At 44.1% G+C, this 12,402-nt stretch overlaps 1 protein-coding gene across 1 annotated transcript in view; it reads left to right on the top strand.

Moving 5' to 3' along the window:
* Nucleotides 1-8,967: 8,967 nt before the first annotated feature.
* Cfdp1 (craniofacial development protein 1) overlaps nucleotides 8,968-12,402 on the top strand; it is a 153,286-nt gene continuing 149,851 nt past the window's right edge. Inside the window, exon 1 of the mRNA XM_004659615.2 lies at nucleotides 8,968-9,168. Coding sequence (XP_004659672.1) covers nucleotides 9,105-9,168 — 64 coding nt within the window. The 5' untranslated portion in view covers nucleotides 8,968-9,104. The remainder of the gene's footprint in view (nucleotides 9,169-12,402) is intronic.

Here is a 12,402-nt window from a genome sequence, read left to right as displayed (position 1 = left end):
GCATGTGCCATCTTGAGCATCTGGATTTACTTGGGTCCTGGGGAATTAAACTTGGATTGTTAGGCTTTACAGGCAAGGACCCCATCTCTCCAGCCCATTTTTTTTTATAACTTTTTTTTTTCTTTTAATTTATTTGACAGAGAAAGGGAAAGAAAATGGACACGTCTGGGCCTCCAACCACTGCAAATAAACTCTAGATACATGCACCATCTTGTGCATCTGGTTTACATGGAATCGAACCAGGGTCCTGTGGCTTTGCAGGCAAACACCTTAACTGTTAAGCTATCCCTCCAGCCCGTTTGTTTCTTTTCTTTTCTTTCTTTCTTTTTTTTTGTTTTTTGAGGCAAGGTCTTGCTGTAGCCTAGGCTGACCTAGAATTCACTCTTTAGTCTCAGGGTGGCCTCGAACTCACAGCAGTCCTCCTACCTCTGCCTCCCAAGTGCTGGGGTTAAAGGCATGTGTCACCACACCCAGTTCCCATTTTGTTTCTTTTTAGTTGTTTGAGAAAATGTCTTGCTATGTAGCCCTGTAGCTCTCTACAAAGCCTAGATTGGCCTTGAATGTGCAGTAGTTCTGCCTCCTATGAGCTAGAGTCACAGTTAAACACCACCGTACTCAGCTCTGGAATTGTATTTCTTTTGTAGTTATGAGTTTGTTTTGGTTTGGGGTATGTAGTGGTTTGATTCAGGTGTACGCCATAACTTCTGACTGCTAGGTTTCCAGCTGATGGAGATTTGGAAATTAATGCCTCCTGCTCATGCCATTGTTTTTCCCCACCATGATGGATCTTCTCGAGCCTGTTAGCCAAAATAAACCTCTTCCCACAAGCAGCTCTTGGTTGGCTGATTTCTGCCAGCAATGTGAACCTGATTGCAACAGTACAGTTGGTACTGAGGAGTCGGATTGCTGCTAGACACCTGTGTGGCTTTGGTCTTTTGGAGTTGATTTTCAAGAGAAATGTGGAAGGATTTGAAACCTTGGCCCAAGAGACACCTTGCAGTGTGGTTAAGTACAGCTTGATGGACTATTCTGGTTAGAGCTGCAAGACCTGACTATAGTAAGAACTTTGGACTGTGAGGTTTGGCTTGTGAGGGTGAGAAAGAGCTTTGCTTGGACTGGACTAGAAGCAGTTTGTGTGAGAGGCTTGTTGTTATGCTTGTGTCCTGAGAATGGGTGTAGGGTTGCTCTGTGTAGAAACATACTGATGTGAGCAGAGGGATATGGCACGGAAAAAAAAAAAAAATCTTTGGGCCAAAATTTAGGCTTGTTCAGTTGTGATTATATGAGATTACAACCATTGAGACTGGGCCATCTGGCATGCATTGGGATGACAGAAACAAAACAAAAAACACAGAATCTTTTGAAAGAGCGGAGAATCCTGTTCTTCAAAGTCTTGTTTTATTCCCTCTTGGATTAACAAAATTGGCACTCCACATGGTATTATGGTATATAAGAAATGCAGGAAAGAGAGCATCATTAAGTTTGCAATGCAGTCTTGTGTTTTGGATACAGCCATGGGCAGTGTAAAACAGGATTGCCTGCATGGAGACCTGATGGAGCTGTGAGGATGAACTGTGGGTTGCAGTGGAGACCCAGTGGAAATGCCGGGATCATGAGATGGCTGGCAAGGAGAGCTACCAGCCCTGATGAAGTTTTCCAGGTTTGTGAGTAGCCTAGCTGGAGGGGTGGTATTGAAACTCCAGATACTTGTTGCTGGTTAGAATTACTGGGCTTGGAGATTTGTCACTGACTAGAGTTGTTGGACTTGGAGCTACAGAGTTTTATGTTTGCCCTATTTAAATCTTGTATTGGTTGAATATTTCTTTGCTATGCCCAATGCCATCTTTTGCAGTGTGAATTTTTATTCTGTGCCATTATGTTTTGGGTTGTTTTTTAATGACCCAGTTAAAATGCCTTGGGGGTGGGGGAGGATTGGAGGAATGCTTAGCTGTTAAGGCATTTGCCTGCAAAGCCAAAGGACCCAGGTTCGATTTCCCCAGGACCCACGTTAGCCAGATGCACAAGGGGGTGCATGCGTCTGGTGTTCATTTGCAGTGGCTGGGGTCTCTGGTGCACCCATTATCTCTCACTCCCTCTTTCTCTGTCAAATAAACAAACAAACAAACAAACAAACAAACCTTGGATTAGCCAGGTATGGTGATGCCTTTAAATCCTAGCACTCAGGAGGCAGAGATAGGAGGATCACCATGAGTTCAAGGCTACTGTGAGACTACAGTGTGAATATCAGGTCAGCCTGTGCTAGAGTGAGACCCTACTTCGGAAAGAAAAAAAACAACAACAACAACAAAAAAAACCCTTGGATTATGGGAATGTTTGAACATCATTAGGATTGATAAAAAAAAATGTGGGGACTTTGAAAGTTGGACTGAATCTGATCGCATTGCATTTTAGATCATGGATAACAGTTTAGCGGGGCCAGGGGCTGTATGTGGTGGTTTGATTCAGGTGTCCCCTTCCCCCATAAACGTAAGTGTTCTGAATGATAGGTTCCCAGTTGATAGAGATTTGGGAACTAGTGCCTCCTGGAGGGAGTGTATTGTTGGGGCAGGCTTATGGATTTTATAGCCAGTTTCCCTATGCCAGTGTTTGGCATGCTTTCCTGTTGCTATTGCCCACCTTATGTTGGCCAGGGGGTGATGTCCACCCTCTGCGTATGCCATCATTTTCCCCTGGCATCATGGAGCCTGTTTGCCAAAATAAACCTCTTTCTTCCCACAAGTTGCTCTTGCTTGGGTGATTTCTACTAGCATTGTGAACCTGACTGCAACAGGGTGTGTGTGTGTGTACATATGTGACTGACAGCATGTGAGCGAGTGCACACACCGGGGCATCTTGCCATTGCAAATGAATACTAGACATTTGCACAATATATATATATATATATTTTTGGTTTTCGAGGTAGGGTCTCACTGTAGCCCAGGCTGACCTGGAATTCACTGTGGAGTCTCAGGGTGGCCTCGAACTCATGGCAATCCTCCTACCTCTGCCTCCCAAGTGCTGGGATTAAAGACGTGCGCCACCACGCCTGGCATTGCACAACATTTTTTATGTTTGGCTTATGTGTGGGGAATCTTGGAAATTAAACCCAGGACAGCAAGCTTTGCAAACAATTTCCTTTTTTTTTTTAAAGTGAGAGAGAGAGAAAGAGAGAGAGAGAGAATTGGTACACCAGGGTCTCAAGCCACTGCAATCAAACTCCAGATACATGCACTCCCTTATGTGCATGTGTGACATTGCATGCTTGTGGCCTTGAACACAGTGGTGTCTGGCTTACGTGGGACCTGGAGACTCAAACATAAGTCCTTAGGCTTCACAGACAAGCACCTTAGCCGCTAGGCCATCTTTTCAGCCCCACAAAAGTTCCTTTAACTGGGGTGACGGAATGTTTTAAAATTGATTTGGCATTGATTGTACAAGCCTAAATGTGTAACAAGCTGAGCTGTGCAATCTCAGTAGATTTGATGATGCATCAGTTAAGTTTCTTTTTTTTTTTATCAAAATTTTCAAAATTTTTATTAGCATTTTCCATGATTATAAAAAATATCCCATGGTAATTCCCTCCCTACCCCCCCCCAACTTTCCCTCAGTTAAGTTTCTAAGTCTGTTTTGTTTAAAAGTTTGCTGGAAGCCATGTGTGGTGGTGCATGCCCTGAATCCTAGCACTCAGGAGGTAGAGGTAGGTGGGTCGCTGTGAGTTCAAGGCCACCCTGAGACTACTACTGGTACTACTGAATTCCAGGTCAGACTTGGTTAGAGAGTGCGATCCTACCTCGAAAAAACAAGAACAGCAAAAACAAAGAATACAAAAGTAAAAGTTTGTTTGAAATAGGGTTGGAGAGGTGGCTTAGTGGGTAAGGCACTTGCCCGCAAAGCCTAAGGACACAAGTTCAATTCCCCAGAACCCATGTAAGCCAGATGCACAAAGTGGGGCATGCATCTGGAATTAATTTATTTATTTCAAGGTAGGGTCTCACTCTAGCCCAGGCTGACCTGGAATTCACTATGGAGTCTCAGGGTGGCCTCAAACTCATGGCAATCCTCCTGCCTCTACCTCCCAAGTGCTGGGATTAAAGGCATGTGCCACCACGCCCGGCTAGATTTTCTCTTTTTAATAAATAATTTTTTTAAGGTTGTAGGAAACCAATAAAACTCTAAAAAATTTTTTTTCTTTTGCAGTTTTTCGAGGTATGGACTCACTCTATCCAGGCTGACCTGGAATTCACTATGTAGTCTCAGAGTGGCCTTGAACTCATGATTGTTCTCCTACCTCTGCCTCCCAGGTGCTGAGATTAAAGGTGTGAGCCAGCACACCAGGCTGAAATTTATTTTTGTTTTCTTTTGTTTTTTAGGTAGGGTCTCACTCTAGCCCAGGCTGACCTGGAGTTCACTTTGTATTCTCAGGGTGGCCTCAAACTTATGGTGATCCTCCTATCTCTGCCTCCTGAGTGCTGGGATTAAAAGTGTATGCCACCACGCCCAACTAATTTTTTTTATTACTTATTATTTTTTTTTCAATTTTTATTAACGTTTTTCATGATTATTAAAAAATCCCATGGTAATACCTTCCCTTCCCCCCCCAACTTTCCCCTTTGAAATTAATTTATTTGTTTTATTTGAGAGGAGGCTGGGAAAGAGGCAGATAGAGAATGGTTGTACCAGGGCCTTCAGCTGCTGTAAATGAACTCCAGATGTATGCACCACCTCATGCATCTGGCTTATGTGGGACCTGGGGAGTTAAATTTAGCAGGTGCCTTAACCGCTAAACCATCTCTCCAGCCCGTTCTTTTTTTTAATTTTAACTTTAATTTTTTTTTTTATTTGAGAGTTACAGACACAGAAAGAGGCAGAGAGAGAGGAGAATGGGCGCACCAGGGCTTCTAGCCACTGCAAACAAACTCCAGATGCGTGTGCCCCCTTGTGCATCTGGCTAACATGGATCCTGGGGAATCAAGCCTCAAACCAAGGTCCTTAGGCTTCACAGGCAAGTGCTTAACTGGTAAGTCATCTCTCCAGCCCTTTTTTTTTTTTTTTTTTTTTTTGACACATAAGAGCCATTACTTTATTTATTTTGTTTTTTTCAATGTAGATTTTCAATATAGCCCAGGCTGACCTGGAACTCAATTCTTTAGTCCCAGGCTGGTTTCAAACTCACAGTGATCCTCCTACCTCTGCCTCCCAAGTGCTGGAATTAAAGGTGTGAACCACCACACCTAACCTATTCACTTTTATTAATTAAGGAAAACTCACACAAAATATGCACGGTATTTTAAAATGCATTCTATGGTCTGTTAAGAAAACAGTAGGAGGACCCTTCAAGAGATATCCAAGAACTATAACATTCTAGTTCTTTCAACCTCATTAATGATGTTGTGTAAATTATAAGCAATTCAGTGCTTTGACATTCTGTATGTAGCTATGGGGTTTCACTTGTAAACAAATTATTTCATATATATTAAGAGTGGAGTTTCAATTTTTCAACCTTCTGTACTGTGTAAAAGGACTTCATGTATATCCTTTGGCTGTTCTGGGAGAGGAGGCATGACTGGATTGTAGGTCCCTCTCCACTATGGACTGTTAGGTGTCTAGTAAGTGTTAAGTCTTGAAAGTTCTCTCACAGTCCTTATATTTGTAGTGTTTCCCTCATGTACTGATTAAGACTCTGGTAAATGCTGTGCAATGTTAAAGGTTTTGATATTTTCTTTGTATGTACAGGGATTTTCTCATGCATTGAGTAAGGGTTGAACTACTATTGAAGGCTTTGCCTTTCTTCACACTGGTAGAGTTTTGCTCAAGTAAGAATCATCTAGTGCTGTTTAAGGCTTGAAGAAGCAACAAAACCTTTTCAACATTTTTACAGGTATAGTCTTAACCCAGTTTGAATTATTTGATGTCATTTAATCTGAGAACAATAGTAATGGGCTTGGCCACATTCCATACAACTACAGAATTTCTCTCCACTATGGATTCTGTGGTAGACATTAAAGATTGAGCAATTATTAAAGAATTTGCCACTCTTTACAAGCATGGGGTATCTTTCCAGTATGAATTTTCTGATGACGTTTAAGCTGAGAAGAACAGAAATATGCTTTGCCACACTCCAGACAGCTATAGGGTTTTGCTTCAGTATGAGTTTTCTGGTGTACAAGAAGGGTTGACCGATTATTAAAGGCTTTGTCACATGCTTGACAATGGTAGCGTCCCTCAACATGGATCTTCTGATGTCGTTTAAGATGGGAAGAACAGTAACAGGCTTTGCCACATTCCTCACATCTATAGGGTGTCTATCTAGTATGAAGCATCTGATGTTTATTAAGACATGAAGAATGACTAAAGTCTTTGCCACATTCTTTACATATATAGGGTCTCTCTCCAGTATGAATAATCTGATGATCATTAAGGCGTGAGTAATACTTAAAGCGCTTGCCACACTGGTTGCATCTATAGGGAAGTCCTTCCCAGTGAATTTTCAAATGTTGAATCAAGTGTACAGAACACTTAAAGGCATTGTCACATTCATTGCATTTGTATGGTTTCGGTCCAGTATGAATTTTTTCATGTGTGATAAGGTTTGGACAAGATCTGAAAGCTTTGCCACATAGTTTACATTTGTATGGTTTCTCCCCTGTATGAATTAAACGATGCTGGTTAAGGTTTGTGTTACTCCTGAAAGTTTTGCCACACTCTTCACATTTGTATGGATTATTTACTGTATGAAGTATACGATGTTGATTAAGTTTTGTGTTACTCCTGAAAGCTTTGTCACATTCCTGGCATTTGTACGTCTCTCTCCAGTGTGAATGAGATGATGTTCTGTAAGTTTTATAGACCTACTGAAGCCTTTGCCACACTCGTCACATTTGTATGGTCTCTCTCCTGTATGAATTAGATGGTGTTGTCTAAGGTTCCCATCAGTTTTGAAGCTTTTGCCACATTCTTCACATTTGTATGGTTTTGCTCCAGTATGAACCACTTGGTGTATACTTAAGACTGAGTGATATTTAAAATCTTTGCCACATTCTTTACATCTGTAGGGCTTATCTGCTTTATCAGCCTGCTGATGTTGGTTTGAGGATGAGTCACTGATAAAATCTTTTCTACATTCTTTATATTTGTAAGGCATCTCTTGAATATGGATGCCAACATTTTTGGATGCTTTTGGAGGTTGCAAGTCTGTTGCAGATTTGCTGTATTTGCCAAAGTTTGCATGACCGGGCTGTGGGCGGTGCCGGCGTCCGCTACCGTCACCGCCAACGGGTCCCAGCTGCACGCGGAACTTGTGTTCCTCCCGCCTCCACTTCCTCAGGGAATTCCTACCAACCCGCACCACCTCCAGCCCATTTTTTAAAATATATTTTATATTTATTTATTTATTTGAGTGAAGGAAAGAGAGGGAGAGAGGGAGAGAATGGGCACGCCAGGGCTTTTAGCTATTGCAAATGAATTCCAATTCCAGATACATGTGCCACCTTATGCATCTGGCTTACGTGGGTCCTGGGGAATCTAACCGAGGTCCTTTGGCTTCACAGGCAAGCACCTTAAGTGCTAAGCCATCTATCCAGTCCTTTAAAAATATATATATATATATATACATATATATATATATAATTGAGAGTGACAAAGAGGCAGAGAGAGAGTGAGAGAGAATGGATGCACCAGGGCCTCCAGCCACTGCAAATGAACTCCAGGTGCCTGAGCCACCTTGTGCATATGGCTTACGTGGGTACTGGGGAATCGAGCCTTGAACCAGGGTCCTTAGGCTTCACAAGCAAGCGTTTAAGGGCTGGAGAGATGGCTTAGAGGTTAAGGTGCTTGCCTGCAAAGCCTAAAGACCCAGGTTCAACTCCCCAGAACCTGCATAAGCCAGTTGCAGAAGTGGTACATGTGTCTGGAGTTTGGGTGTACTGGCTAGAGGCCCTGGTGTGCCTATTCTCTCTCCCTCTCTCTAATAAATAAAAATAATAAAGTATTACAAACATGTTTGTTGGACTGGAGAGATTGCTCAGTGATTGACAAATGACTTATTGTCGTATGGATGAACATGAAGGAAATCATGTATATGTCTGAATTCTAGAACATAATAGATCCTAGTTCACAGTAGTGAGGTTTATAAAGGTGTCTCTAATGCTGAATTAGTAAATACTGAACTGAGGCTTTTGGTAAGGTTTCTTTGAGTCTGCTGATAACTCATAACCTTGTTATGTCTGATCTTGGAAACTAAGTAGGGTTGGGACTAGTTAGTACTTAGATGGGAGACCACCTGGGAATGAATACTAAACACGGGGGCTGAAGAGGTGGCTTAGCAGTTGTTGCCAATCTTACAGACTTAGATTCAATTTCCCAGTACCACCTGTGTAAGCCAGATGTACATGGTGGCACATGCATCTGGAGTTTGCAGCGGCTACAGACCCTGGCGTGCCCCTTCTCTCTTGCCAGGACCTCCAGCCACTGCAAAGGAACTCCAGGCGCCTGCGCGTCCTTTTGTATCAGCCTCATGTGGGTCTTGGGCAATCAAACCTGGATCCTTTGGCTTTGCAGGCAAACGCCTTAACAGCTAAGACATCCCTCCAGCCCCCACTCCCCCACCACAGCCAGGCATGGTGGTGCACGCCTTTAATCCCAGCACTAGGGAGGCAGAGATCTCCATGAGTTCGAGACCACCCTGAAACTACATAGTGAATTCCAGTTCAGCCTGAACTAGAGTGAAACCCTACCTCGAAAAGCCAAAAAAAAATAGTGAGTAAGAGAATTTGGAAATACAAGATACAAACAATGGGAGAGAATTGTATTTCCACAGATGTGTAATTTTATTTAAAGGCGTTTATTCAATTAAGACAGCGCGAGAGGTTGAAGACTACAAGTTCCAGCATGCATCGCTTCCAGACGGTTCAGAATCCCACAGGGGCCAAGGGCGTGTCGCCGGAAGTGTCGTGATTTGACCACGTGGCGCTGTCTGCGCCTGTGCAGACACCACCAGGGCTACGCTAGCTGTTGCCGCTGTAGCTCTATGGTCTCTCTCGCTGGACCTTAGTTGTGGGTTAGCCGCTGTAGTCGTGTGCTTTGCGGGTCTCCCAAGCGGCAGCAACATGGAAGAATTCGACTCGGAAGACTTCTCCACCTCGGAGGAGGACGAGGACTACGTGCCGTCGGGTGAGCGATTCTGCTTGTGGCAAGAGGCGGATTGCCGCACACCACGCTTCGCGCGAGGCGCTGCCGGTCTCCCTGCACGGGCCTGGGCTCGGGGGCCCTGGGGGCGCGTGGGCTCGGGCCTCGCCGTCCTCGTGCCGGGTCGCTGCCCGCCTGGGCCCGAGGCGCGTGCGCGGCCCGCGCTGTGCAGATGTCCTCCGTGAGCCAGCTGCGGCCGCCGCCCCCTCGCAGCGCGGGAACCGGCCGGTGAACAAGGAGTCTCCGGGGACGCCTTCCGTCCTCCGGGACGACACCGCGGCTTCTCGAGTCTTCAGGAAGCCTACCGTAGCGTTCCAGGTTGTTCTCAGACCTGGCCTGAGGAAGTTGCTAGCTACCATCTCGTCCAAGACAGATCTGACCACTTTCTGGGCGCACAAGGGATCCATCCGGTTGTTAAAAAGTTTACAAGCTTATGATAATTTTTTTTTTTTTTTTGCTTTTTTGCAATGTCTACCCATTAATGCCTTTTCAGATCTAATTTATTTTTGCTAACCACAAACCTGAATGGGGCCAACATAAATCTTATTACCCAAACACCCCTTTCTTCCTCATTTTGTCTGTTCTGGTATGGTTGCTTTGGTGAAAAAACAGCCACGCCTCCTCCCCCAAATCCTTATTTTGTCCATCCAATCAAAAAGTTCCATGTTGTCCCTAGTAATCCCAGCATTTGGGAGGCTGGGATCACAGCAGATTAGAGGCCACTCTAGTCAGTATCGTGACTCCGTAGCAAGAACCTGGCCAAAAGATGAAAATAAAAACTTGTGTGTACGTGGAAAATTAATTTCATTTCTTGCTCTTTCATTGTGGACTACCCTTGCCTTTCACTAGGAATCTCCATAGTTTCTCCTACGTGCTTTCCTTGATTTCATTCTCATCTACCAACACTGTCTGCTCTGACCTTACTCCCAGAATTGAGGACCTCCCACATGCTAGGAACATACTTTACCTCTCAGCTACACTCCTAACTTCCCCGGGGAAGTTAGAAATGTAGTCTGTGATCATTTTTGCAGATTACTTTTGTTGTTTTTCGAGGTAGGGTCTCACTGTAGCCCAGGCTGACTTGGAATTCACTGTGTAGTTTCAGGGTGGCCTCAAACTCACAGTGATCCTCCTACCTCTGCCTCCCAAGGGCTGGGATTAAAGGCGTGTGCCACCACACCCAGCTTAGTTTACTTTTTTGCTGTTGACTTTTTTTCAAGGTAGGGTCTTTAGCCCAGCCTGACCTGGCACTCTGTAGTCCCAGGCTGACCACCTCCTGCCTCCTGAGAGCCAGCTGGGATTAAAGGAGTAGGCCACCAAAGACATGGTCTAGTTTACATCTTAATTGAAGTTATGCATTCATTTTAGTCCATGGAGGAAACTGCCTTCCACTTTTCCACTGTAATATTGCTAGTTTCTTTTAATCCATAAGTAGTCTCTTTCTAACAACACATGTTTCCAACACACACACACACACTTCAACCGTGCAGTCCACAACCCCTTAGCCCGTCATTGCAGATAGGCATTCAGTGTTTTCTTTCTTTTCTTTTTTTTGGTTTTTCGAGGTAGGGTCTCACTCTGGTGCAGGCTGACCTGGAATTAACTCTGTAGTCTCAGGGTGGCCTTGAACTCACGGTGATCCTCCTACCTCTGCCTCCTGAGTGCTGGGATTAAAGGCGTGTGCCACCACACCCGGCTGTCTGAGGAAAGACACATGGCAAAATCTTAGAGACCTCCATTATCTAAAAGCTGTTGTTTCCCTCAGACTCGCCTGTTTGGTTGATACAGAATTTGAGGTTGAAAATAATTTCCCATCAGAATTTTACAGGTGTTGCTTTGCTTTCTGGTTACCAGCGTTGCCATTTAGAAGTCTGCTTTGGGGACTGGAGATGTATGTAGCTCAGGTGCTTGCCTGGCCTGTTCAATGCCCTGGGTTTGGTCTTCAGTCCTTGGCACTGTAAAGGAAAAAGTGTTTATAGTATCTGTGTGCAGAAACTAACAGAATCTTCTCTTTGCTCCCATTGTCAGATACGTGGTATTTTTTTTCCTCAAGGTAGGGTCTCACTTTAGCTCAGGCTGACCTGGAATTCACTATGTAGTCTTAGGCTGGCCTTGACTTTATGGTGATCCTCCTACTTCTGCCTTCCGAGTGATGGGATTAAAGGCATGTGCCACCATGCCTGACTTGATATATATTTTGGCATAAGTCTGTTTTCAATCATTAAGCCTCTGGGAACATTTTCTGCCCTCTACTTTATTTTTTGAGAATGTCTTGTCTTTATTTTAATTTTATTTATTTGAGAGAGGAGGAGGGAGGGAGGGAAAGAAAGAGGCAGATAGAATGGGTGTGCCAGGAGGACCTTCAGCCACTGCAAACAAACATGGGTCCTGGGGAATCAAACCTGGGACCTTTGACTTCACAGGCAAACACCTTAACAGCTAAACCATCCATTCAGCCCCTTTTCTTTATTTTGAAGCTTCTAATTTTTATTTTTCCAAGTAGTGTCTCATGCTAGCCAAGGCTGACATGGAACTCACTCTGTAGCCTCGAACTCACAGCATCCTCCTATAGCCTCCCCAGTGCTGGGATTAAAGGTGTATGTCACCACACCTGGCTTAACCTCTTTGTTTTTTTACTTATTATTTTATTTTTTGGGTCTCAGTCTAGCTCAGGCTGACCTGGAATTCACTCTATAGTCTCAGGGTGGCCTCAAATTTATTGTAATCCTCCTACCTCCGCCTCCTAAATGCTGGGATTAAAGGCGTGCACCACCATGCCCGGCTGTTCTTTTTTTTTTTTTGTTTTTTTTTTTTTTGAGAGAGTATATGGACATGCCAGGGCCTTCTGCCACTGCAAATGAACTCCAGACATATGCACCACTTTGTGCATTTGGCATTATGTGGGTATTGGTGAATCAAATCCAGGTTGTGAAGCTTTGTTTTATTTGTTTACTTACTTTGTTTTTTTGAGGTGGTGGCCTCCAACTCATGGCGATCCTCCTACCCCTGACTCTGAAGTACTGGGATTAAAGGTTTGTGCTACCACGCTTGTCTTGGTTGTCAAGCTTTTAAGCAAGCACCTTTAACTGCTGAACTATCTCTCCAGCCACTTCTTTTTGTATGTGTGTGTGTGTGTTTGTTTTCAAGGTAGGGTCTCACTCGAGCCCAGGCTGACCTGAAACTCGTTTTGTGGTCTCATGCTAGCCTTGAACTCACATC

Source organism: Jaculus jaculus, chromosome 1 (genome assembly GCF_020740685.1).
Source record: "Jaculus jaculus isolate mJacJac1 chromosome 1, mJacJac1.mat.Y.cur, whole genome shotgun sequence".
Lineage (NCBI taxonomy): Eukaryota > Metazoa > Chordata > Mammalia > Rodentia > Dipodidae > Jaculus > Jaculus jaculus.
Note: the sequence above shows the minus strand (reverse complement) of the source record. Positions and strands in the feature narration are given on the sequence as shown.